The 27,456-nt window shown below is 41.0% G+C and overlaps 1 protein-coding gene across 15 annotated transcripts in view; it reads left to right on the top strand.

The window, feature by feature from the left end:
* The window catches only part of ABLIM1 (actin binding LIM protein 1), a gene marked incomplete at its 5' end in the record, with an annotated part of 334,066 nt that overhangs the window by 191,424 nt on the left and 115,186 nt on the right, over nucleotides 1-27,456 (top strand). For all 15 annotated transcript variants that reach the window (XM_082407810.1, XM_082407808.1, XM_082407807.1 and 12 more), the window contains 2 exons: nucleotides 13,099-13,282; nucleotides 17,555-17,664. In XM_082407810.1, coding sequence (XP_082263936.1) covers nucleotides 13,176-13,282; nucleotides 17,555-17,664 — 217 coding nt within the window. The remainder of the gene's footprint in view (nucleotides 1-13,098; nucleotides 13,283-17,554; nucleotides 17,665-27,456) is intronic.

Raw genomic sequence — 27,456 nt, 5'->3', positions numbered from 1 at the left:
AACACATATATATGGAATCTAAAAAAAAAAAAAAAAAAATCTTCTGAAGAACCTAGGGGCAGGACAGGAATAAAAACACAGACATAGAGAATGGACTTAAGGACATGTGAAGGGGGAAGGGTAAGCTAGGACCAAGTGAGAGAGTGGCATGGACTTACATACACTACCAAATGTAAAATAGATAGCTAGTGGGAAGCAGCTGCATAGCACAGGGAGATCAGCTCGGTGCTTTGTGACCACCTAGAGGGGTGGGATAGGGAGGTTGGGAGGGAGACGCAAGAGGGAGGAGATATGGGGATATATGTATATGTATAGCTGATTCACTTTGTTATACAGCAGAAACTAACACACCATTGTAAAGCAATTATAATCCAATAAAGATGTTAAAAAAATAAAAATACTATAATATCAACTCTGGTTAAATCTAATGAATAAAAATGTCTGCTTCACCTAAAAAAAAAAAAAAAGTGAGGTGATGTTTTAAAAGGCATTAAGGAAACAAAATCTATGGCAAAAAATATAGTGAAGGTGGTACATGAGTGAAATTGGGAAAGTTTGGGGAACAGTGATTCTGATATTAGACTTGGATTTGCATCTGAAGTGATGAGGCTGTTTTTAGTGTAGTCTTGGGACTCAAATGTTATACAATATTATAATCATGACATCTACTGAAAAGAAGAAAAACTGCACTTACGTAAATGTAGTCCAACTTTTAAACTGCTATGGTGAGGTTTGTCTGCCGCTAATGAGATTGAATTAGTGAATTTTGGTTGCAATTTGAAAAGTAAGAATTGACTCTACCATGGTCATTTCTTTCTTTCTTTTTTTAAATAAATTTATTTTTTTAATTTATTTTTGGCTGTGTTGGGTCTTCATTGCTGCCCCCGGGCTCTCTCTAGTTGCGGCAAGTTGGGGCTAGTCTTTGCTGTGGTGCACAGGCTTCTCATTGCAGTGGCCTCTCTCGTTGCAGAGCATGGGGTCTAGGCGCACAGGCCTCAGTAGTTGTGGCACATGGGCTCAGTAGTTGTGGCTCGCAGGCTTTAGAACACAGGCTCAGTAGTTGTGGTGCATGGGCTTAATTGCTCCGCGGCATGTGGGATCCTCCCGGACCAAGGCTCAAACCCATGTCCCCTGCATTGGCAGGCAGATTATTAACCACTGCACCACCAGGGAAGTCCCTCAACAAATAGTTTTTTTTTCAAGTGCCGAGGCACTCAAGAATAAGTCATACACAATCAGGTTATACATATAAGTTAGACATGACCTCTGCCTTCATAGTGGTATTCCATAGACTGAATGTTTGTGTTCCTCCCAAACTCATATGTTGAAACCCAATCCCCAATGGTGTTAGGAAGTATGGCCTCTGGGAGGTGATTAGGTCATGAGGATGAGCCCTCATGAATGGGATTAGTGCCCTTATACAAGAGACCCCAAAGAGCTCCCTCATCCCTTCTGCCATATGAGGACCTAATGAGAAGACTGCTCTCTGAACCAAGAAGCAGGCTCTCACCAGACACTGAATCAGCTGTCAACTTGATCTTGGACTTCACAGTCTCCAGAACTGTGAAAAATAAAGTTCAATTGTTTATTAACCACCCAGTCTGTGGTATTTCGTTATAGCAGCCTGAATGGACTAAGACAAGCTATTAATCAGACATTGAAATAATCATAAAACTATGACTTACCGACTGTCATTGGTGCAATAAAGGGAAAATGAGAAGATCTGCCTGGGCAAAAATGTGAGCTTGTAACAGGAGGATCTCAATGTGTTTGTGGTGGGGGGATGGGCAGGTGGTCAGGAAAGGCTTTCCTACCCCACCCCCATCTCTCCTGGAAGAGAAATTTGAGCTGCCGTGTAAAGGATGAAAGTACAGTAGCCACTTAATTTTTCCTTGTAATAAAAGTCCGCTAAATGGACTTCATTATTCCAAAGAGCAGATTTGCATTCTTTTCTTACTAAAAGTCACTTAAATTTTGGCATAAATCAATCTGGGAATATCGACACTTGATGACCTTCAAATGTTTACCATGTGAAATGTTTATAGAGCATCTATCATCTGTCCATTCACCATCCTAGGCTATGGAGGTCTGAAAGGTATTTATAACATGATGCCTACCCCTAAAGAGCTTGTGATCTGGTGGCAAGCAGTGTGCTTACTAGAGGAACCATGGCTGGTAGCAGGACAGGTGCAGGTGAGTGGTCCAGAGCACAGGTGCAGTGAGTCCAAGACTGCAGAGACCACCTAGAGCTGAATGGTCCAGGGATGTTGCCAAGAAGGGGACAAGATATGATAAAACACGGATGCTCCAGAAAACATAATAACCTTCCCAGGACTGGAAAGGGGGAGCATGCTAGTTGTGGTCAGGGGTAGGGGCTGCTTTGTTCAAGGTGATGGAGACAGGGGTATGTCTGGAGTTGACACTGGCCTTCATTTGGGGAAGCAAGCTTTCTGCTGGAAATGAATGGAGCCATAACCCTCCTACTGTCATTTGAAAGATGGCATTTTAAACATTAATTAGAGTAACTTTATTCCATTTCAAAAATGGAACTAGTGTTGTATGTTATTTATAGCCACATAGTTTTAAAAAGACTTCTGAACATTGGACGTCTGTGGAAATTTTTAAAAATCAGATCACATGAGCTCGTCTCTCAAGATAGCATTGGCAGAAATCTGCATACAGAATATGTCTTAATAGAGACTGTTGCCACTTCGCAATGTGAGGCTTAACTGTGTGTTAGAGGGTGTGGGAAATGCTACCTTTTGATGCTCATAGCCCATGAACATCAAAATTATTTTTAAAGTGTTTATCTAAAACTATTAGAAAATCTGGGTTACAACGTCTACTGATGTCAATGAATTGCAATATATTTTTCAAGAATTAGTCTTTAAAGACTGGGTTCTGTGAAAGGGCTTGGGAAAAGCATCCCATCTCCAATAGCACTTTCCATTTTTGCCATCTTCGGGTTTATAAGATGTTTACCAGACCAGGATCATTCCATGTAGAATATGTGTATTTATAAAGTGCAAGGATTTTATGGAGTAAAGTGGATGAAAACTGAGGGGTGGGTGGGTTGAATATACAGATTAAGAGTTTTCTGTGTTTAGTTTTTTTTTAAGTAAAATTATATTATCTAATTTATATGCTATAAGAACTAACTCTTCATGTTTGTATCTCATTTCCAAAATGGTACTTTAGGTGATGATAAAATGATAAATTTGATGCTCTTTTCATTGCAATGTAATCTCTATGATTTGATCTAGCTGTATGGGTCAAGAAAGTAACATTATCACATTGTCCATACCGAAAAGGATAAGTACTCTTCTATCCTGAATGGAAAGGCCATTTATTCTGTCATAAATATTTTCTAACCATGGATATAGTATAGCCTCTTTCAAGAGCCTGTTCTCATTTGTAATCACGTCTATGGTTATAGCTATAAGCTTATCTAACCTGATCTCTTGGTACATGTAAAGCAAATGTTTCCCCAGTTTGTCCTTTAGATGGAAAAGAGCTGATTATTGATTTCCTTAAAATAACCCATCATACACATAAGACCATAATTACCCTGACCTCTTTTCTTTGGTCTAATCCCAATTCCATTTACCTTTTTTTTTCTTAGCTGTTCTCTCCCAGCCCTTTAATTACTCCTGTTGCTACTGTGTGATCCCATTCTAGTTTCTTTTCATGCACCTTAAATTATGGAGCACATAACCAGTCACAGTCTTTTTCTCTGTAATCAGGACCTTCTTGGTATTGTGAGCCCAAAGCAGAGCTATAGTGTGACCCTACACATAGCACATGTGAATTGAAATGGTCTCTTGAGTTGTTGAGTTACAGTCAATTTCAGTTGTGAAGGAAGTTCAGAGTCTTAAAAGACTCAAGAAGTTGAGAGAGGGTGGAGTTACTACCTTGGCACCACTATTTTGATGCCAATTTGGTACTTGCAGAAGCAAAGACAGGATTACTGGCTCTTTCTTTATGCTGTGCCAGAGCAACTTGGTTCTGCCCACACTGTCCTGGTTTAAAGCAATATGAAATAGGAGGAAAGGGACAATAAGTTTCCATCTCTCTAAGTATCGTGGAAGATATAAAACAGCATAAGAAGTGGTATTTGCCTTTAATAAGCTTGCAACTGAGATAAGGAAAAAATCTCAATGGCAGTATAAGGTACAAGATAACATATTAAGAGTCAAACGTTAATAATTGTTCTGAGCCCAGAGGAAGCAGAGCCAGAGGGGACTGGAAGAAACCATCAGCTTCATCACAAGGTCAAACCTGAGTGGGGCCTGGGAGGCTGGCTGGGGTTGGTATGGGTGTTGGCAGGAGGTGGGAGGAGGTGTCTATCCGGCAGGGGGGTGGGAGGGTCAGTTTGACTGGAATAAAGCGCTCATGATCAAGAAGAGTCAGATGAATGTTTGGTAGATGCCAGGGCCTTAGATGCAAGGTCAAAGTGTTTGCAGAGTGAAGCAGGAGGTCTTTTACCATAATACTTGGGAGGAGGTGTGCAGGGTAGATTGGGCAGGAGAAACCAGAGAAAAAGAGCCCATTAAGAGGGTTAATAGACCCCATGCTAACTGCTTTTTTGTGGTTGCTGGTAAAAATGGGTAGGCATCTGTGCCTTTATCTGTTTTCTGCAGGTTCAGCTTATAGATACACATATAATTCTCATGGAGGCTCTGTCCTTAGTGTCTGGGAGTTCATAAAAGGCAAAGATACATGACTGAGCTCTTTATGGGGACTGAAAAAGGGAAAGGGAGAGGAGAGAATATAGACCTTAAAATTTACCTGTGGGCCCAAAATTCCAGTGGGTGGCTTAATCTGAGGTAGGCTTACCTGGGATAAGCAAGATCCTATTAAGTCTGGCCAGCCTTTCATTTCTTCCTTGTGCACATTTTCAGCATTTATGCAAGATCTTTCCTAATTATTAAGTAATCTATGCTATCAGAGAAGACTTTAATACTTGTTTTGTGTTATGGGCCAAAACCAAAACAAAACAGTACACTGAGTGAGAGATATTATTCTGGGTGATATCTTTGTTATTTGAGCTGGTTATAATTAATGTGGATTAACATAATTAATCCACAACAAGCATTAAAATCAAACTTACTTTGTAGTTGAAGATTTTATTAGTAAAAGAGGTTCCTAAATGTTTCCTTTTCAGCCAAGTCTCTTTAGTTATTATTGTAAACTCAAACTTGGAATTAATACAGCCCCTCAAATGCCTGGCTTTGGGGTCTCATTTTGCCATCTGGTTGGACTTCTATCTTCTTTCTAACTATCTTCTTTCCCAGAAATGATCATCGATTTCATTGAGCATTTAGAAGTTAAGGTGAAAACTATTTAAATATGTTTTTGAGGCTTAGTATTTGCTTCCAGGGTGATGCATTAGCTAATAGTTATTTTTGGTGGAAGCTGCCCCCTCTTATTATTGTTTATGAGTCTCTGTTCAGCTATTTTGAACTCTGGGCGACAGCATGTAGTACTTTGAAGCTACAGTGTATGGTGCTTTCAAACACACTGCTCTGGATTTCAGAGCAGAATCTGATTCAGTGAGACCCCACCCTGTAATAGAATTGGGAGTGGTTTGGGAAGATGCTATGTCAAAGTCTACCTTTGTATTTTCTATGAAAAAAGGGTTTGAGGAAGTGAACAGAATAACATCTTGGGTGAAATAAAATTCTTTTAAAATTTAGTTGGAGTAGAGGATGGATGAAGAGGATGGGAGGTATATGATATTCACGGTGCAGATCCACCCATGAAGTGTTTGAGAGTTGCGTACCCTGCGTCCATCCCAGCCCTGCTTCTGCCCATGGCAGCCTAAGAGGAGGCAGGGCTAGTGCTGGCCCAGGCCAGGTAGAATGGGGTTTCAACTGTAAAGCAGAACTTCTAGAGCACATAGCCCTTTTAGGGTGTGGAGAAAAGGGAACCCTCGTATGCTGTTGACGGGAATGTAAATTGGTGTGGCCACTATGAAAAACGGTATGGAGGTTCCTCAGAAAACTAAAAATAGATCTACCATATGATCCAGCAGTCCCACTCCTGGGTGTTTATCTGAAGGAAACAAAAACACTAATTAGAAAAGATACATGCACCCATAACTGAATCACTTTGCTGTACAGCAACAATTAACACAACATTGTAAATCAACTATAGTTCAATTTAAAAAAAGAAAGGACACATGCACCCCTATGCTCACTGCAGCATTATTTACAGTAGGCAAAGTATAGACGCAACCTAAATGCCCATCAATAGATGAATGGATAAAAAAGATGTGATGTATATACACAATGGAATATTACTCAGCCATAAAAGAGAGTGAAATCTTGCCATTTGCGACAACATGGATGGGCCTGGAGGGCGTTATGCTAAGTGAAATAAGTCAGACAGAGAAAGACAAATACTGTATGATTTCACTTTTGTGTGGAATCTAAAAACAAAACAAATGAACAAATAGCAAATAACAAAACAGAAACAGAGTCATAGATACAGAGAACAAACAGGTGGATGCTTGGGGGAGGGTTGAAGGGGGAGAAGATAAATAGGTGATGGAGATTAAGAGGTACAAACTTCCAGCTGCAAAATAAATGAGTCACCAGTATGAAATGTACAGTGTGGGGAATATAGTCAGTAATTATGTAATATCTTCCTGTGGTGAGAGAATTTAACTGGACTTATTGTGGTGGTCATTTTGAAATGTATAGAAATATCAAATTACTAAGGTGAGTAACAAGAACCAGCATAGTGGGCTTCCCTGGTGGCGCAGTGGTTAAGAATCCACCTGCCGATGCAGGGGACACGGGTTTGATCCCTGGTCTGGGAAGATCCCACATGCTGGAGCAACTAAGCCCAAGGGCCACAACTACTGAGCCTGCGCTCTAGAGCCCGCGAGCCACAACTACTGAGCCCGTGTGCCACAACTACTGAAGCCTGCACGCCTAGAGCCCGTGCTCTGCAACAAGACAAGCCACGGCAATGAGAAGCCCACGTGCAGCAACGAAGACCCAGCGCAGCCAAAAATAAAATAAATAAAATAAATTTATTAAAAAAAATAAATGACTAGCATAGTGTTGTAGGTCAGTTGTACTTCAAAAACAAACACGCACATTCATAGAGAAAGAGATCAGATTTGTGGTTACCAGAGGTGGGGGGAGGGGGAGGGGGAGTTGGATGAAGGCAATAAAAAGGTACAAACTCCCAGTTATAAGATAAATAAGTGCTAGTGATGTAATGTACAACATGATAAATATAGTTAACACTGCTGTGTGTTGTATATGAAAGTCGTTAAAAGAGTGAATCCTAAGAGTTCTCATCACAAGAAAAAAATGTTCTATTTCTTTAATTTTGTATCTATATGAGATAATGGATGTTCACTAAACTTATTGTGATAATCATTTCATGATGTATGTAAATCAGATCACTATGCTGTATACCTTAAATTTGTACAGTGCTGTATGTCACTTATATCTCAATAAAACTGGAAGAAAAAATAAAAATAATGTAAAAAATAAGAAAGAAAGAAGGAAAGCAAGCACATGGCCCTTATCGCCAGAAATGAGCGGGTGTAACCCAGATTCTGCCATGAAAAGCCTTCATTTCCCTGGGGCAAGTTCAGAAGGGCTCTTCATGCCCTGTGATGGGCTGACCAGCTGGCAGAGTGCCAGACCACAAAACCAGCGCCTGCCCTAGAAAAGAGAAGAAAGAACCCACCTAAGGCTCCAGGCCCCCAGTTAGAATTCTTATGTTGCTCAAAACTAAATTGATCACGTTTGCTTGACTTCCCTCCCTCTCTCACTAGGATGAATTGATTAAAACACCAATGAGACCAGCAGAGATGTTCAATCTCCAGATCTAGATGAAGAAAATGTCTCTTGCATTTTACCTCCAAGCAACCTTTGGGCAGAGTTTTAAGTATTACCTATTCTCCTAAATTTCTGGCAGTATGAACTAGTTGACAGATGGACTGTCTCTGAAATGAATTTGTTGCAACATAAAATGTAACTGCTGTTTTTAGAAAGTTGAAGAAATAGTTGCTACTACAACCCTGTTCATGCCGCTAGAATACTATGCTGTTTTCACCCTTATTTGACACCTCCGTACTTTGTTCCCCTCCTGTTCTGTGGTATTTTTACAACACAAGCAGCTCCTGTTAACTTTTTTTGAAAAGATGTAAGATTTTTAAATGTGCTGTTACTATTTTCACAACTTTTATATAAAATTGCTTCGATGTACATATTCCTACTTAACTAGTTAATGGAATGCCTTGGTTTGCAGAGAATGAATTCAGGGGTGTCACACCTGCAAGACATATGACTGTTTGTGGCCATGCTTTAGTAGGAGCAAAGCAGGCAAGATTCAGGGGGGCCTTGAGTGGGACATGTTTTAAATAATTGATCATGAGAAGAAAGCAATTGATTAATCTCTTTCACTGGCAGCTCTATTTTTTTTTTAACATCTTTATTGGAGTATAATTGCTTTACAATGGTGTGTTAGTTTCTGCTTTATAACGAAGTGAATCAGCTATACATATGCATATATCCCCATATCTCCTCCCTCTTGCGTCTTCCTACCACCCTCCCTATGGTCACCCTCTAGGTGGTCACAAAGCACTGAGCTGATCTCCCTGTGCTATGCAGCTGCTTGCCATGAGCTATCTATTTTACATTTATTAGTTTATATATGTCCATGCCACTCTCTCACTTCGTCCCAGCTTACCCTTCCCCCTCCCCGTGTCCTCAAGTGGCAGCTCTATTTTTTATGAAAGGAATCTATGCTTTTCCCTGGGCGTATGTTAACTTTCAACCAAAGTAAAGACAAATGGAGCATCCAGAGTTAAAAACCTAAATAGACCCTACTGAAGTTCGACCTTACTAATTGGGATTGTGTGATCATTTGGATGGGAAAGTTTTACTTTGCGCCACCAGTTAAAAGTATTTGCTAAGCTGTTAATATTAAACAGACCAAAAGTTTTTTTTAATTTTTAAAATGTTCACCTTTAGATATTTTGGGTTAAAAAGAGTAACTCCTTTGTCAAAGTGTAGTTTTCAAGAAGTTAAATACATGACTCTCATACAAATATGGAATGAACATGCACCAGAGATTTAGTCAACTCATTAATGAAGGAACTAGCAGAATGTAAAGCTGGTTCAAAGGAGAACCAAAGGAATGGGTTTAAGGGCATTCAAGAAAGGATGTCGGGATAAGATGCCAGGGTTAGATATAAGACTGGTTAGCGGTCTAACAGGAGAGTAAATCTGGACAGAAATCATCTGCACATCTACCGGACAAGAAGCTACAGGTTATGGTTAATTTTCAAAGTCCAGGCTTTTAATTAGTAGTAAAGAGCTTGTCAAACACAGATCCAGTGCCCTGGGTCATGAAACAATTCTGTGTGGGCTGTTAATACTCCTGCATGACACTGGAGGAACATGCTTCTCTCCTTCACCTTGTTTACAAGGTTTGGATAATTTTCCTTAACATCTTATTATTAAAGTGAGCTTCTACCTGTATAGGCACCAGGAATAGACAAATTCTTAGAGACAGAAAGTAGAGTGGCGGTTGCCAGGGGCTGGGGGGAGGGAGGGAGAATGGGGAGTTATTGTTTTATGGGTCCAGAGTTTCAGTTTTGCAAGATGAAAGATGTCCTGTGGATGCATGGGGGTGGTGACTGCACAACTATGTGAATGTGCTAAATGTCACTGAACTGTACACTTAAAAATGGTTAAGATGGTCCATTTTATGTTATGTGTGTATTAGCAAAATTAAATAATTTTAAAAAGTGAGCTGACACATAGGTATGTGAAGAAAAAGTTAACAATTCTTCATCCTACTGAGATAACCCATTTAATAACCCTATGTTTATCTTAACTCACTTTTCCTCGTTCATAAAAACATAAGTAGACTTTTTAAAAAAGGGATTATTAAAATTCTTTGTGAAGTTTTCTCTTTTAACAATATGTCATGGACAGGCCTCTAGGTTACAGATATTGATCTAACCCATTCTTTTTAATACAAACTCCATAGACTGGATATATCGTAATTTATCCAACTATTGCTCTACTGATGGAAATTTGAGTTGTTCCCAGGTTTTGGGTTTTTTTTTTTGCCAGTACACAGACTGTTATAATAAGGCCGTTTGAATACAAGAGAGTGATGCTGAAGGCCAGGACCTGAGTAAAGATGGCAAGAAGGCAGAGGAGGGAAATGGATCAAAGAAATGTTTTCTTGGGAAAATGGATTGGATTTAGTGGACAGTTGAAAATTTTGGTGTAAGAGTGGGAGAATGCATAGCGCTGCCATTTTATTAAAAGTGGGAATAGCAGAAGGTTTCAGAAGAGATGGCAGAGAAGCTGAGAGGGTAGAGTTTGTGTTGACAATGCTGTGTTCGAGTTAAGTGTGCCGTCTCTGCCCAGCTTGGGGAAGATATCACAGATAAAGACATAGATTTGAGAATCCTTCACACAAAGTCATAGTTGAAGCTCTGAGAGTGGATGAGACCTGTTCCCAGGGAGGCCTTGTGTTCGAGAGGAAGGAGGTGACATCCATGGGAGTTACTTGCATTTAGGGGTCTGGCCAAGGAGACTGAGAAGTTGTGGTCAGAGGAGGAGGAGGAGGAACAGGCAAGTAAAGCCCGGAGAGGGAGGAGTCTGAGATTACGTCCCAACTAGTCCAATCTTAGGAAATGTAATAACGTTAAGTACTGTTAGGTCTGAGCAGTACGGACGTTCCCTCTCACTGCTTGCTGTGTATGCCTTTCATGACCCCTGCCTCTGTGAGTCTGTTTTCAAACGCTGGTTTCCTTGTGTATAAACCACCAGAAGCAGTGGTACAGTTTGGTAAGCCAATTTGGGCCACTGCTTTGAATTTAAGGACTAAGCCAAATCAAATGGCAAAGGGGCACAGTTTGATTTTAGTTTGGCATCTCTCAACAGTAATTACAAAGTCATTTTTTTAAGGCTAGATTAGGTTCATATAAACAAAGACTTTATTATTAAAGGAGAGTATGTGTCAATTTCACAAAGCCATGTGAACTAGAGAGGCTGCAGGGGTTCCCTAAGGAAGCAGTGAACACAGGGATTTCTAAAACGTTTAGAATTAGCTTTGAAGCTGTCTCAACAATCTGTATTAGCATAATTACCCTATTGCCACCAGATCTTTTTATAAAGGATCTGTGAATTTTTACATTCTGTCTACCTTAGGTGATTGGAAGGGAGACTGAAGGGAATTACTAGCAGTCCAAATGCCTTATTTTGTTACCTTTCATGGTTTTGAGAAATACCCAAGTTTGGAAGAGCAACTGAGTCATTGGAACTGCTTGATGCCACTGAAGAGTGAAATCAGTGGGAATTTGGCAAGTTTGAAGCTAGATTCAATTTATAATAATTCAAAAATTGGTTCCCAGTCTTATATCAGATACCATGGTTGGAGGTCCCTAAAGACGAATCAAAAGAAGTGAAGCTGAGGAGTCTTACCCATAAAGTGCTTTGTCATTTTGTGGGAAAATAAAAAAGAATACATAGAAAAATATTGAAGAAAAATCTCTAAGGTGTCCTGTGACCCTCAGGATTGTGTTTATTGTTGTTGAAGGAATTTGCAGGTAGAGTGAGGTTAGTCCATACTTGAGTTCTCTCGAGCCACAGGACCATTTGGTAAGGAGAAGGCAGGTGTGGCAACAGTGGGAGACTGGCAGGTTAGGGAGGCGGCAGGTGGTGAACGAGCTGGTTTCCAGGTAATGTGATCACAGTAGGTTTATATGGTGGTCATTTTCAGGCATGATGGACTCAGGCCATCATCTTGGGTTACTTGATTATAAATTGCAAAGAAGGAGGTCATAGCTGTGGAGTGTTGATCTAAACAAAGACAGATGAACCCACAGTGGAAAGCTTGTTGTAGGTTCTGCGTCACCTTGAATATCTTTAGTAGTTTGCCATTAGTAGAGACTGCTAACTGAGGGTGGGGCAGTAAGATTCCATCAGAATCTTACTGTGCTCAACACTAGTTCATCTAGATGCGTTCATGTGTCATGGGAACTTATCATGCGTTCCAGTAGGTCCTTAGGAAAGCAATTAGTGACTGAACTCACCTCGTCCCTACCCCGGCTGAGTGCCCATACCAACTGCTTGCAGGAATAATCAGGACAAATCCTGGATTCTTTGCCCAAGGCCCTGAATTGTACAGGAGTCATCCAACCTTGGGAACAGAGATGTTAAGAATGGAGATTTCCAGCTTTGGTGTTGCTTCCCAGTCACTTGGCAGTGGAAAATCTTTACTCGCAGAGGCTGCCTTTGGCTTTATTTTTGGACCAGTTGCTGAGTCCTGCTCTGGTCTTGCCTGAACATGCAGACCTGGAATCCCAGGACCTGCTTTTTTTGCACCATCTCCGTAATTCACAGCTGCACGGTTTTGAAAGAGACGCCAAAATCCAGACACAGCAAAGCAGCCTCTTTTGCGTGTGCTGAGGTCCTGAATGACAGTTTTATCTTGGACATGTTCCCTTTTCTTTCCTCTTCTGCTTGTTCATTTTTATCTCTCTCTGTAATATATAAATAATGGACTTATCCTATTTACTGCACAGAGAAAATTAAATGTCTGAATTGTTTAGAACTATGGGAAAGTATTTCCAGAGTGTGAAAAAATAGACACTGGACATTTCAGCTTTTGGTGTAGTGGGAATTTATTACTCAGCTCAGTAACAGTTTTGGTCCAAACCAAGCAGTTGTGTGGGCAAGCAGTGCTTTCCTGAATAGCACTGCAAGAGACAGTTTTGTTCATATTTGAGACCGCATGAGCCAAAGGTATCTTTCCATCAAAGACTGATTATCTCTGAGTCTTAGACATATCACAGAAGCTGTGGAGCCCTAGCCAGTGGATTTTACTTGCATGAGATATTGCATAGCCCCCAAAGGGGAGGGAAACAAAAGGGGAGGGAGGCAAGAGAGAGAACTCAGAGCCCAACAATAAATAGCTCTTTGTACCAGTCCCCCCCTCCCAAACCCCATACTGCTGAGATCATAGAGTAAGTTAGCAGCATGCAGTAGAAGGCACTGCTGCCCAGCGGCTTGGCAGATGATGACCAGATGTGAACTTGTCTGTCCACAGTGTGTGGCTGTGACCTGGCCCAAGGGGGCTTCTTCATAAAGAACGGAGAGTATCTCTGCACCCTGGACTACCAGAGGATGTATGGCACGCGCTGCCATGGCTGCGGGGAGTTTGTGGAAGGAGAGGTGGTGACCGCCCTGGGCAAGACCTACCATCCCAACTGCTTTGCTTGTACGATCTGCAAGTAAGTGTGGCTTTCCCCAACAGAGAAGCGCTGGGTTCTGCTGTCAAAGCTTGGAATGTGCGCTTTGGTCTTCAGTTGTACTTAGTCTTTTTTTTTTTTTAGTATTTATTTATTTTGGCTGTGCCTGGTCTTAGCTGTGCCAGATGGGATCTTTTAGTTGCAGCTTGTGGGATCTAGTTCCCCGACCAGGGATCGAACCCGGGCCCCCTGCACTGGGAGCGTTGAGTCTTAACCACTGGACCACCAGGGAAGTCCCTTGAGTTGTACTTAGTCTTAAAATATCTGTTCTTTAAAAAAAATTTTTTTATTGAAGTACAGTTTGATTTACAATGTTGTGTTAGTTCCAGGTGTACAGCAAGGTGATTCAGTTATACAAATATACACATATATCTTTTTCACATTCTTTTCCATTATAGATTATTACAAGATATTGAATATAGTTCCCTGTGCTATACAGTAGGACCTTGTTGTTTATCTATTTTATATATAGTAGTTTGTATCTGTTAATCCCAAACTCCTAATTTATCCCTCCCCCTCTCCTTTCCCCTTTGGTAACCATAAGTTTGTTTTCTATGTCTGTGAGTCTATTTCTGTTTTGTAAATAAATTCATTTGTATCATTTTTTTTAGATTCCACAGATAAGTGATATCATATATTTGTCTTAAAATATTTTTTCTGATGCACCTTTAGATGTTTTTATTTTCCTAGTGTGTTATCAGGCTTAGTCAAAAAGTAATTTACTTAGGAAACTTTATATGTGATATCCTCCACTAAATAATGTGACCGATTTTAAGTGCCTTGAAACCAAATCTGACAGCAGCTCTAGGTCTTGAGGCATTTTGAGCAATGGAAATGTGGGAGGAAATGGCATAAATACTTGGAAAGATGAAGCTTATTTGGAAGTATCAGTTCTTATCAGATGAAGCTTATTTGGAAGTATCAGTGTGTGGGAGTGGGTGTGTAAAATAGTTGCATTTGCTCTATAACCAGGGAGAGCAAACTGCCCCATGGGCCAAATTAGACCCAATACCTGTTTTGTAAATAAAGTTTTATTGGAACACAGCCATGCCCGCCCGTTTGTTTATGTATTGTCTGTGGCTGGTTCCAAGTGACAGTGGCAGAGTTGAGCAGTTGTGACAGAAACCTTATGATCTGCACAGTCTAAAAAAATATTTACAATCTGATCTTTCAGGGGAAAAGTTGACAACGCCTCCTCTCTATCATCCACCAAGGTTAGATCTTTACTGCACAAAGCAGCTTGATTAAAATGATCAGTCAGAGAGAAGAAGGAAACTGTGTGAAGCGTGAGTGGAAAATGTGGTTCATTGTTGTTGTGTTTTGAGTGCTACACATTACAGAATTTACAATGGGTTCGATTCCTATAATGAGGAAACTCACCAATAAAGGATCAGCTACTTAATTGACCCATACTAATCAGGCAATCCCATGCCTTTTGGAATGGTGTTGATTCCGTGTGCTCCATTTTGCTATGCCTTTGTAAAAACTACAGTTCAGTTCAGTTTGTTCTGTTTTTCAGCATTTCATGTTTCTAGGCCAGAGGAATGTAAACTCTAGAAGGGTAAATATGATTTTGTATAATTAATTAACAAGATAATGCACATGGATAAATTGTAATAAGATTTAGATGAAATATTCATAATCAAATTATTTTAATAACTTTATATAACTATTAGCCCATTTTTTAATTATATATATTTTTTAAATCATAATTTAAAAATTCTGGGTTAATGAGCTGAAATTTTTTCTGTATTTAATCAAAAGCAAAGCTTCCTCTTGACCTCTCCTTTTTCAGGCTGTAGCTCACAGCCCAGTTAAGAGCCTGGACTGGCATTCGGGAGACCCGAGTTCTGGTCCTGCTTCCTGGGCTGATTTGAGACCTATGTGAGCTAACTTTTCCACAGCAGTTGTCTCATCTGTAAGGTGACAGGCTGTGAACTGGATACAAGTGATTCCCCAAACCTGGATGGTCACTGGAATCCTCTAGGGAGGGTCTCTTTAAAATATCCATTTCTAGCCTTTCTCCCTCCTAACTCATGATGATTTAGTAGTTTCTGAAGGGTTACCAAGGAGGAGGAGACTCAGTCGGGTTGGAAGGCGCTGGCCCAGGTAAACTCCGAGAGCCTTCCTGATCTTGGCCCCGAGAGATCATTGCTTCAAGTTGGTAACGGACAGACATTCATCAGCTGTAGCCCTGTCCCCGCGTGTCTGAGCCCGCAGAGAGGGGCCCGCTGTTGCTGCTCTAGTGCTACTGCCACTGCTGCTGAATGACGCCAGTTTCCTCTGCGGAGGCGGCCTTTACAGTTTACAAATTGCATTCATGGAGAAATTAATTTAACCCTCTGAGCAATTCTGTGAGGTCAATCAGGAATTAGTATCCCTACTTATGAGTGACTTTGAGACCCAGAGTGTAAGGGATTTTCCCGGTCCCTCACATCGCAAGGCCAAGGTTTGAACTCAGGTGTTCTGGCTCTAAATCCAGTTCTCCTTCTATTACAAACATTCAGGCAAATATCAGAAGGAAGTGAACCCAATGGGCAGAGGACGTAGGGAAATGAAGGGGGGTCATTTGTGAAATAACAAAATTCAAAATTCAGAAGACCTGGTCGCGTTGTTGAGAACTGGACTCTGGTTTGTCCCATGGTGGGTCTGTGTGGGGTTCAAGTTTAAAAATATAAGCTTAGATGAGATGCAGGGCCTGGACTAGGGTGAAGCCAGGGAGGCTCCTGGGCGCACAGTTTAAAGGGGCGTTTACTCCCGGGTCATGCGGTGCCCCTGACAGTGGGGGCCTCCTTAGATGCTTGGCCTCAGGTGCCTCGCTGCCCTCACCCTGGTCCTGGCCCTGATCAGAGGCAAAGAACCTGAGCTTATTGTGTCTGTGGACCCTTCACTCCCTGAGGGCCTCCTTACAGAGCAGATTGGAGGCTTGCTTGGTTTTAATTAATAAGTGTGAAGCGATAAGCCTGTTGGTATCCACCAGAGTGTGACTTTGATTATTAAAGACAGAGCAAGTTCTGAGTTGGTGGATACCACCTGCACCTGCCTGTGGCTTGGTCTCCCTAGCTGGTCAATCCACGCAAGTTGCTTAACCTCTCTGGGCCTTATCTGAGCAATGGAAAGTAACACGGCACCAGGAGAGGAGAGGAGAGGAGAGACCACCTCAGCTCAGCACTTCTAAAATTTGGCGGTGTGAGAGTTTAAAACTCTCCTTGATGACTGGCAACATGCACATTTGTGGAGTTAAGTCCAAATTTACTATCTGTGCGTGCATTTTGGTTAATCACCAACAGTTAGGCGGCCGAAGGGCAACTTAAAGCAGCTGTGAACGTAAAACATGTCCAGAAGCTTGAATTTGTTCTTAAGAAATTGCTTCTGACCCAGATGCGTGGGGATGTTTGGCTTATGAGTTGCAAATTTCCTGATTGACAGAATCACACATTTGAAAACTCACGATGAAGATCATTGGCACATTGGTCAGTTGCAAGAAAGTAGGCATGGAACCTGTCACATGGCTATTAATTAATGACTTTTTTTAAAGCTATCTGCCTGCTGAACTGGGAGCAAAAGAAACTGGTAACGTACCTGAAAAGGCAATATTTTTGCAACGTGTGCTGTTATTGATGAATATCTAATGTGAAAGGGAAATATCTTTCTGAAAAGAAGCTAATACTAATTTTTAAACAGATATTTATAGCATCTTCGTATTTCTCCAAGTTTATAAGGGACTGGGGCCCTAGCACTGTGAGATATTTAGTTCGCCCATTTAGACGTCCAGGACAAAGTCTAATTCAGCATAATTATCACATTGGTCCAGGGAACTTAAAGAGTTAATGCTTGACCTGTAACCAGTTCTCTTGGGGGAGGGCCTTAAGCTTGAATAGGAATCCATTGCATTTAAAATATTTCTTCATGGAGGTGTTTCCATTTGGAAAACGGAGAATTTTACTGTGTGTGCCCTGCTAGGTGACTTGTTGGAACATCCCTCCGCTAATGAGTGGAGGTAAATGGTATCATTTTACTATCTGGTTGCCCGTAAAAGCCGCGCATTCTCCTTTCCTCTCAAAATGAGGCACGTTTGTTTGTTTGTTTGGACTGGATCCAGCTGGCTGGCTTGCTTCAGGCTGCATTTCAGATGGTTTGTCTGGTGCTCCTCTTTGAAGCAATGAATTGGCACCGGAGGCCAGCAAAGCAGGAGTGAGGAAGAGGAATGAAATTGCCGCAATAACCTTGAGGGCCATGTCTTTCTGTCTCCAGGCGCCCGTTTCCACCCGGAGACCGAGTCACGTTCAATGGGAGAGACTGCCTTTGCCAACTCTGTGCACAGCCGATGTCTTCCAGCCCTAAAGAAGCCTCCTGCTCTGGCAGTAAGTGCCCCAGCCACCTGTTGACATGAATTCCTTCATTCCTCAAAGGTAGCTTAGGCAGGTACCTTCCTTTTTGAGAAACTCTGGTGGCAGGAGCCAAGAGTAGGTCGATCTAAGGCATTTTCAATTGTAAAACGTGATGCGTGGAGAAGCCTTCACTAAAACCCATGCAGTGAGAAGCATCTCCCTTATTTCAAAAGGACAGAAATAGAATTGGACATCACACTGTGTATTTTGATAGTAAATGAAGGAAAAAGAATTATAAACTGTTACATCAGAAACGCCCCTCTCTGGTCATGGAGGTTAAGCTGTGAGAGCATTTGGTGGTGATGTGATTGATGTCTCTGTGTATTAAAAAAGCTATCCCCCACTGTGCCTTGGGCGAATGTGGTGGTTATAATTTACTCTTAAATAATTCTTTATTACTTATCACCCTTAAGTATTCTTTATTCACCTGGAGGGTTTCTGACATTTATTCATTGAACAGATAATTTGCTGAGCACTTACAATGTGTGTGTCATTCACACTAGAGATACAGGCGTGGACAGAACATACTCAGAATCCTCAGGAAGCTTATTTTTTAGTAGGAGCAGGTAGACAATGAATGCGTGTACAAAAATATCTAATACCTGAAGAAAATTAAAGTAGGAAGAAAAAGCAGGGCAATGGGTCTGTGTTTGTATGGGGCAATCAGGGAGACCACTCTTAAAAAGTGTCACCCAAAGCGAAATTGGAAGAAAGTATGGGACAAGCCATCCATACATCATGGGATTGGTAATTCTTGATGACAAGGCTTGTCTGACCTGTGTGAATCCAAAGAAAACCAGCTTCCTTCCAAATAAAAATAGTGGCCAAATGCAGTATTTCTTGTAGTAAATAACATTGGGTAGGTCAGTTCACTCTGAAGTGAGAGGGATTCTGAACTCAGACAGCAAGCAAGGAAGCTCTCCTTCCCTCTGTTTCCTGGGGCGTTAGGACCTGGTCTAGAGGTTTGCCTCGGTTTCTGTGGATTGTGCCCGACCTCAGAGAGCAAATGCCTTTAAACCCTGCCAGTCTCAGCACATAAGAATGAGATAAGCCCCTTCTGCTCTGGAGGAATTTCTTGTAATTTATAACAGCGCTTCCAAATCTTCCTGTTAAAGTAGAAGAGTTATACCTGTTAAAAATAAGAATGTTATGACCAAAAGTATTTACATAGAAATTGGATTTTGACCATTGGGAGAAAAGAAGAAAATAAATGTATTAGTGCATCTTATTCAACACACATGATCAGATCCTTAGCATGTGGATTTATATGCCCTACTAATAAATAACAAGCAGCCTGGGTAGGATAAGGGCTACAAAACAGGACACTATCCTAGACCCCTAATAGGGTTTCAAGTCCCTCACTGTGCTTACCTACTCTGCCCCATGCAGGTCATTGGGAAGGTGACCTAGGTTGAGAATAGGTACCCCTTGCTTGAGAGGGCTTGCTTTGAAAGTATGTTACCAAAAAACTTTGCAGGAATTCTTCAGTCTAGTTAAGAAAAAGAGGATGTTATGAGTCCCAGGATGGGATGACAATCTATAAGAGAAGATCACGTCCGTAGGTCTATTATAGGACTGGCTGCATCCTCAAATTCAGTGGAGTCCTTTGGTCCAACTACCTTTCTTGATAGGTGAGGATATTGCAGCCCACGAGGATATTCAAGGTCACACAAGCTATCCAATAATAAGGTAGGGTTAGAGGCAGGGCTTCTGACTCCGAGTTTGGGGCTGTCTTTTTGTTTCATCTAATACTCCTCATTGTCTGGTTTAAGAAACAGAAGGAGGATATCTTTAAAGGTTTCCAGTCCTCTTCCTCCATGTAATTTGGAAGCGTATTTCCTAATCATAGCTCCACCAAAATGGTTATTCCAATTTTTATCAAACATTGTTTTGCTTTATCTATATTTTCTTGTTTTATATGACATAGTTGTTATGCACATAAAAAAGAAATTAAAATTCTAAGTATAAAAATGTATCAGACTCAAATTCATTACATTTCTAATGCTAGATTTAACAATTATTGCATACGTGCAAATTGTTGGACCAAACCATATTTTCTCCTTTGCTCCCAATGGATGAATCCCTTTTCTCTGTGCAACTGCTTTGGTCAGAACATTTTTATTTTCAACAAGTACTTGTCTATTTAGATAAGTACTCAAATAGCATTTCTGGGGCGTGTGGGTGTGGGTGTCTGTCAAAAAGAGAGCTCTTATATATGGATACACACATGCAAAATACCCAAAGGAGGCAGGCACACAAATACAAGAGCAAGTGAATTTTCAACAAGTTTCTGAAATTCATTGGAGCATAATTAGAAAACACTTGGTTATTCTTTGTAATTCTTTAAGAAATGCCCTATATTTTAAAACTATACTGATGTTACTTTGATTCTTATTTTAAAAAAAAAAGTTTAACTTGGCAAAGCTTCCTAAAGAAAAGCAAAAAATGAAACTTTTCTTTGATAATGTTCACAGTGTTAGTGAAATAGATCAGAGAGCCAAGATCCTCTTTTTCCTTTGAAATGTTCTTTCACAAATGAGTTTGCTCTTCTGAACCGAAATTTTATTTCACGTTCTGTGGCTGGTTTTCCATAATCACTGAATAGGAGGTAAAGACAGTGTGAGAGGGATAGAAGAAGTGAAGAGTGGCCAATGGAAGCAAGTCAATGATGTGATGAGAATTAACACAAAATAGGCTCTGTTTGCGCTTACTCAGTAGAGGTGCAATTTCAACCACTCAGAGGCCACTGTGTCTGTGTTGCTCTAATTTAGGGAGATGTCCCAGGGGAGTGCCTGTGATGTCTTGGGTCCTCTGCTTGGTGCTTTCTTCCACATTACAGTAATTCTTCTCACCTTTATTTTATTTTCTTCTTAAAACATTTGCGTAGTACTCACTGTGATCAGCACTGTGTAGCTGGTGTACAAATTTTAACTCATTTAATCCTCAAAACCACCCTATAGGTTGGTACTAAAACCATCCCCTTTTCACAGATGAAGAAACAAAGGGCCATAGAGGTGAAATAATTTGCCCAAGGTTACACAGTGGTAGAGCTGGGATACAAACCCAGGCTCCAGATGCCATGTTACTGTCCCGGATATTTATTTCACAATGTAGGTATCACTCTCTGATTTCCAAAGATGGAGGTTGCTGAGCCTTGGAGCAGTGACCTGACTTGTCTGCGGATTTACTCGAGTGTCTGCCTGAAAGGCTGTGTGCTTTCTATGTGCCACAGTTGCCTCCCTGGTGTAGCAAGGTTTGGTGAATAGAAACCATCAGGAAGTTATTCATAGAAACAAACTACTTCAATTAAAGATTATTGCCCTTGAATTAGTAAAAACTGTTGCTGCACCCAGTCTAATGCAATTTGAATTCAATAAGCAACAAACATTATATAACATGGAGATAATAGTAAACATTGCCTCACAGGGTTACAATGAACATTAATTAAACTGCTTTTATAATTGATAAAAAAAAATCAATTGCCTATGTCTAGCTGATTCATACTTTAGAAATAAAAATGTATGTCCAGAAAGCATGATGCTCTCCCAGAAGTTTATTGACACTCCTTTAAGGCCTAACTTCACTCCATTCTTCATGTATCTGCCAGTAATTGAGGGCCTGGTTCTTTGGTTTAAGGAGCCACGTGAGGGGGAGTCTGCGTGTGACAACCTAGAGGGTAGGGAATCGGGTTTGGATGTTGCTTCCTGCACGGCTCGGGTCTATTTCAGGCACCCGAACAGAAGTGGGTTGCTGTCTACGATCACCCTTTCCATTTCAAAGGGTGTCTGACTAGTGTCTGATTGTGTGCAGATTGATGCGATGAACACCCCCACACACATACATCCAAACCCATCTTCCTCTCCTTTACCCCCTCTGTACAGCATGGCCATTGTTCCAACTTCAACTGGAACTCCTAAGGTATTGGGGCAAATGCTCTACTTGGACTGAATTTAAATCATTACAGATAAACAGTCATGTGCATGTTTTCAAAGGGGAGGAAGATTTTTCAATTATTTTACCTTTCTGTTTGGTGCAATAGCTTTTAATAGTTGCAAGATAATGTTTCTTTTATCTATGTTCTCTCTCAAAAAAAAACATTTGTAGGTTGAGTGGGATTGTCTGCTGAGGCACCTACAATAGGTGGAGTGGTGATGATCTGACGCTGGCATCTGACTGCCTGGGTCAGGCTGTGGCTCTAGCCATCTCCCGACCTCTCCATCCTCCATGTCCTCTTCCGTAAAATGGGATGGCAATAGGTACCTATCTCGTAGGATTAAATAAGTAAATAGATAAAAGTACTGGATACTTATAAAACAAAAACTTACTGTTCAGGCATTGACTTCTGAATTTTTGTGTAGGACAATCTTCGCTTTTTGTGACTATGCTTTTTTCACTCTACCGTTCATGGTGGCTGTCTTTTCTGTTCATTGGATATTTTCCACCAGTATGTAAAACCAGTGAAGGCAGGAACACGTGCACACATACAACCCATGGATTGTTGGGTTTTGACTCTTGGTGATGGGTTTTGTGGCAAGGTCTTCAAAACAGATCAGCCCCACCTTCTTGAGACACTTTCTTCCAGTAGGATAGGACGGCAGAGGAGGCTTGGCAAGCCTCTGCTAAAGAGTATGGGTTCTGGACAGGTTGATGGCTGGTTTTTATCCCAGTTCTACCACATACAGGCTGTGTGGCCTTGAGAACTCAATCTCTGCCAGCGTTTCTTTGCCTATAAAATGGGAAACAATAATAGTTCCTTTCTCATTGGGTTGTTGTGGGGATTCATATAAGTAAAGTACTTAAAAAGATTCATGATACCTAATAAGCTCATCCAAATGTTAACCATTGTTCTTTAAGGAAGTTACGAGACTAGAACTTGAGCTTAGAGATAATTTAGAATCAGAAAGGAATGGAAGAAGAGAGCGTAGCACACTGGTTTCAGATGTGGGCTCTACCTTTCAGAGCGCTTGGGTGTGACTCCTGGTCCTGCTTCTTCCCAGCCATGAAGTCATGGACAAGTTATTGGATGTCTCAGAACCTTCATGCTCTCATCTGAAAATCGGAAAATAGCTACTCCTAAGGGTTGTTATGGGAATTAAATAAGATACTACTACGTGGGAGGACAGTCTAAATGTGGGGAGGGTACTTGTAAAAACAGCACAGGGGGAACCCAAACAGAACAAAGGCTTTGTTCTTCCACATCCTGAGAAGAAAAGCTGGAAAGTTAGAGCAAGGGCGCCAGGTCTCTGGAGGCTTTGAGGAGTTTGGCAATGTGGAGCTCGGCTTAACCTGGAGGACAACCAGATGAAAACAATGTTCTAGAAAGATTAAGGTGGTAATGGCAATAGTGGTGCGCAAAATCAGTGATTTGACATCAGTGATCAGAGCTGGGGAGACCATTGGTTGTGGGTACAGGTAATGGCTGTGAGAAAAGGTGAGGAAGATGAATGAAAGGACTATATGTCAAAGAAAGATATGGATGTCATTCATTCATTCAATGAGCATTTCTTTGAGCACCTACTGTGTTCCTGGCACCAGCCAAATTCTTTACTGCACAGTTAACATGATGTATTACAGTGATACATTTGTCACAATTAAAAAACCAACATTGGTACATAACCTGTTGCATTTTAATTGTTTAAACGTGTGCCCACCTCCACTACCAAGTTAATGAACTCATTAAAGATAAGGACCCTGCTGTCTTTCTCTCTTATACAAGGTCTAGCACATAAAGCCCTAGATAAACATTCCAGAAATTGAATCAAAGCCATCTTTATCTCTAAACAGAGCTAATAACAATCTTCGCTTTTTAAATGGGTTTAAGTGTTCATTGTAAAACAATACAAATTTTACAGAAAAGTACAAAGAAGGAGATGAAAATCACCCAAAATCCCATCACAATGAGATTACCTCTATTAACATTTTGGTGGACATGCTTCTGGATTTTGCTCTAAGTGTTATAGACACATGTACAACTTCGCGTAAATTCTTCCCATAGCATTTTGTTCATGTGTCTTCTCATCAAACATCATTTGTTCTGTTGAGTGTCACACAAAAGATTGAAAGCTTTGAATTTGCTTAGGCTCCCTGGCTACAGGGCCAGCTCACAGGTGTCCCGGCCAAAGCTGTGCTTTGCATTTCTATTGTGACAGTTATTGCCACATAGCTCCCCTAGCTCTTTGCATCTTTTTCTCTCCAACCAGACTATGAGCTACCTAATGACAAGGTCTTTTTTTTTTTTCCCCCCTAAGAATAGCACTGTGCACACAGCAAGTACATGAATGTTCATTTAGTGGGTAAATTGATGCCATCCCAGGAGAGCCTTTCAGGTAATAAATCTCAGCTCCCAGGTCTGGAATGTTGAGTTCTGAATGCTACTTGAATGACGATGGTGACAATGGCTTTTGCGGTTTTGTAAAATTACATAGTACAGCTTGGGTGCATGAGGGCAAGGTGTATTGGCATGTTTAAACGTTCATTTTCTCATCTTATTTACAAGTCTTTCCTCTTATTTAATAAACGGGGAAGGAGCTATTGCTTTAGATAATTTGGCTGATGACAGCATCACAAGGTTTTTTTGATTTGGGTGTTTTTTTTCAGTAGAAGTGTCAGGGAATGTATTTCCCAACTTTGAGTGTGAGGTTAGAGAGGCCTCACCTCTCTGGGCACTTAGGGTGCCAGCCCCTGGCCTGGAAGGACAGGGTCTAACCTGACATGGCAGTTCCAATATTGCTCTACTGGGTACGGATTAGACTGTTGAGAGACTTTCGAATTGACATAGTAGCCAAAGATTCATTGCAGGAGGACAAGGTATGTTGCAAAAAGGAACATTAATATTTAGATTTTTCATACTGAAACCTGTTACAATTATGAGTCAGACATAAAGATCCCAGAGTGACATATCTTTTCACTTAACCAGAACCTGGATTATCTCAGTTGCAAGAAAGGAAGAAAAGTTCCCACCTTATAGGGAATGGGTCCAACTAAGGGGCAGAAAGGGAAAATGGGTACAAAAAAATGTTTCAGTGGTTGGCAAGTTAATGGTATTTTGTTATTTGCTGTTTTCATTTCACTAGATACGTCTTTTATGTAATAAGACCCATACCTTCTGACAACTTATCAGTAAAACTAGAATTTTAACGATTGGAAGAGTGGTTATTCCCCAGTTTAATTTTTCAGCAGCAGTAAAGATTTAGCTGTTCAAAGGACTGCTGTGTATACCTATAGTTGTATATTCCTATAGACTGTCCTCAGAGGGATACTGAGAAATTACTCTTAGTGCTTATCTCCAGAAGAAAGGGAGCGGTAGCAGGGAGATAGGGAAGGAAAGGAATTATTTTTACTACATGAAAAAAAAAAGTTTAACTGTGTGTACGTATTACCTATTTAAAACCAAAGCAGGGCTTCCCTGGTGGTGCAGTGGTTGCGAATCCGCCTGCCAATGCAGGGGACACGGGTTCGAGCCCTGGTCTGGGAAGATCCCACATGCCGCGGAGCAACTGGGCCCGTGAGCCACAACTACTGAGCCTGCGCGTCTGAAGCCTGTGCTCCGCAACAAGAGAGGCCGCGATAGTGAGAGGCCCGCGCACCGCGATGAAGAGTGGCCCCTGCTTGCCACAGCTAGAGAAAGCCCTTGTACGGAAACGAAGACCCAACACAGCCAAAAATAAATTAATTAATTAATTAATTTAAAAAAAAAAACCAAAGCACATCAAAAATAAAAATAATGTTAAATTTAAAAAATAAAAAAAAAGGGACTTCCCTGGTTGTGCAGTGGTTAAGAATCCACCTGCCAATGCAGGGGACACAGGTTCGAGCCCTGGTCCGAGAGGATCCCACATGCTGTGGAGCAGCTAAGCCCGTGCGCCACAACTACTGAGCCTGCCCTCTAGAGCCTGCGAGCCACAATTACTGAGCCCATGTGCCACAACTACTGAAGCCCACACGCCTAGAGCCCGTGCTCTGCAACCAGAGAAGCCACCGCAATGAGAAGCCCACGCACCGCAACGAAGAGTAGCCCCTGCTCGCGGCAACTAGAGAAAGCCTGTGCGCAGCAACGAAGACCCAATGCAGCCAAAAATAAATAATATAAATAAAAATAAATTTATAAAAACACAAACAAAAAAATAAGTAAATAAGTAAATATAAGGCCCTTTCCAGACTGGAGTCTCACTGCAGTTTGCCCTTGCTGTGACCTTCAGTTGTGTATGTATTAAGTGACTGGTCACATGAGGAAAGTACTGAAACTGACATTCTACCCTTTCTTTTCTTCTTTCTATCTTTGGAATAGAGTCAATGAGCTGATGTTGGCTAATGAGTACTGGATCTGAGAAACTGGCGTAAAACTTAAGTATGATTTCCTCTTTGGCAAGAGCCCGGTTTGCTGGTTGACCATAGCCAGTTAAAGATTTATCATGAAACTCCTCACCAGGTTAAAGTTTACAACTTAATTAAGGAAATCAGTATAAGGGCAAACCTTCTTGGTACAGATTTTTTTGACTGAAATTCACATAACATAAAATTAACCATTTTAAAGTGAATGTTTAAGTACATTCACAACATTGTCCAACCAACACTTCTATTTCCAAAACATTTTCATCACCCCAAAAGAAAACTCTATACCCATTAAACAGTTACTCCCAGCTCACCCCTTCTCCCAGGCCCTAGGAACTACCAATCTGTTTCTGTGTCTTCACCTACTTTGGACATTTCATATAAGTGGCGTCATACAAGTGTGGCCTTTTGTTTCTGGCTTCTTCCACTTAGCATAATGTTTTCAAGGCTCATCCATGTCGTAGCATGTGTCAGAATTCCTTCCATTCAATTCCTGCTTAATAGACTCATAACCAATTAATGGAGAGGAAAGGCAAACAATCTGGCTCCTTTTAATAAAATTTCCTATTCAGATCCTGGTCTTGAATACGAGAAAAAACACACCCAATGCTAATCAAAGGAGGGGGCTTCTTGACCTTGAGAATTCATAATACTCCTATCGGAATTCTGTGAGCACTGGCTTAGGGGTTAGAATTGGAAGTTTCAAATGTGCAAATGGTCTGTATTTGTAAAAATTATGACCAAAGCTATAAGTATATATGATGTACACTTTAAAAGAAGGAAAGATGGGATTGATTGCCAAATATTAGATAATAGAGGGCTCAGAAGATGACTGTTCCTGGTCCTGCCTACAGCTTGCCTGATGAGGCTGATAATCTGCTGCTGTTACGGCCCATGAAAACTTGTTTGTTGTGCAGTATTGTTTTCCCAAGACAACAAGAACCTTCACCTAAAATAGCAGGTCAGAGGCTGCTCTGGCTTGTGATGTTTCCATCATGGCCATCAAGATAACAAAGGGAGCAGCTAACCTAGGCAAGGACATGGGTGATTGTGCAAAGTCTGGTTCAAGGTTACATATTCAGGCAGCCCATAACCTTTTAAAATAATTCTGCATCATTTTTAGTGAATTTGAGATATAAATTATTGAGAGCCATAAGATGGCAAATACACCGCACCTATGTATTTGAATATAAATAAATAGGAATGTTCCAATTCCCCTCAGCCCCAACCAGTATTTGTCTTGTGACCCCCATGTATTGCTTTTTGGCAAATGGCAGCGTAGAATTTCAGAAGTTAAAAAGTACTTAAAAAACTAATTCTTGAAAAGTGCTTAGCCTAACACATTTGCATTTTGCCCTCTATCTGTCCTTTCTTTTGGTGACCTCATACCCATGGAATTTGCCGTGACATGCTAGAAAAGAAAACTGCAGACTC

Source organism: Balaenoptera borealis, assembly GCF_965194805.1.
Source record: "Balaenoptera borealis genome assembly, chromosome: 10".
NCBI classification, from domain to species: domain Eukaryota; kingdom Metazoa; phylum Chordata; class Mammalia; order Artiodactyla; family Balaenopteridae; genus Balaenoptera; species Balaenoptera borealis.
This window is presented reverse-complemented; position numbering and strand designations above follow the sequence as displayed.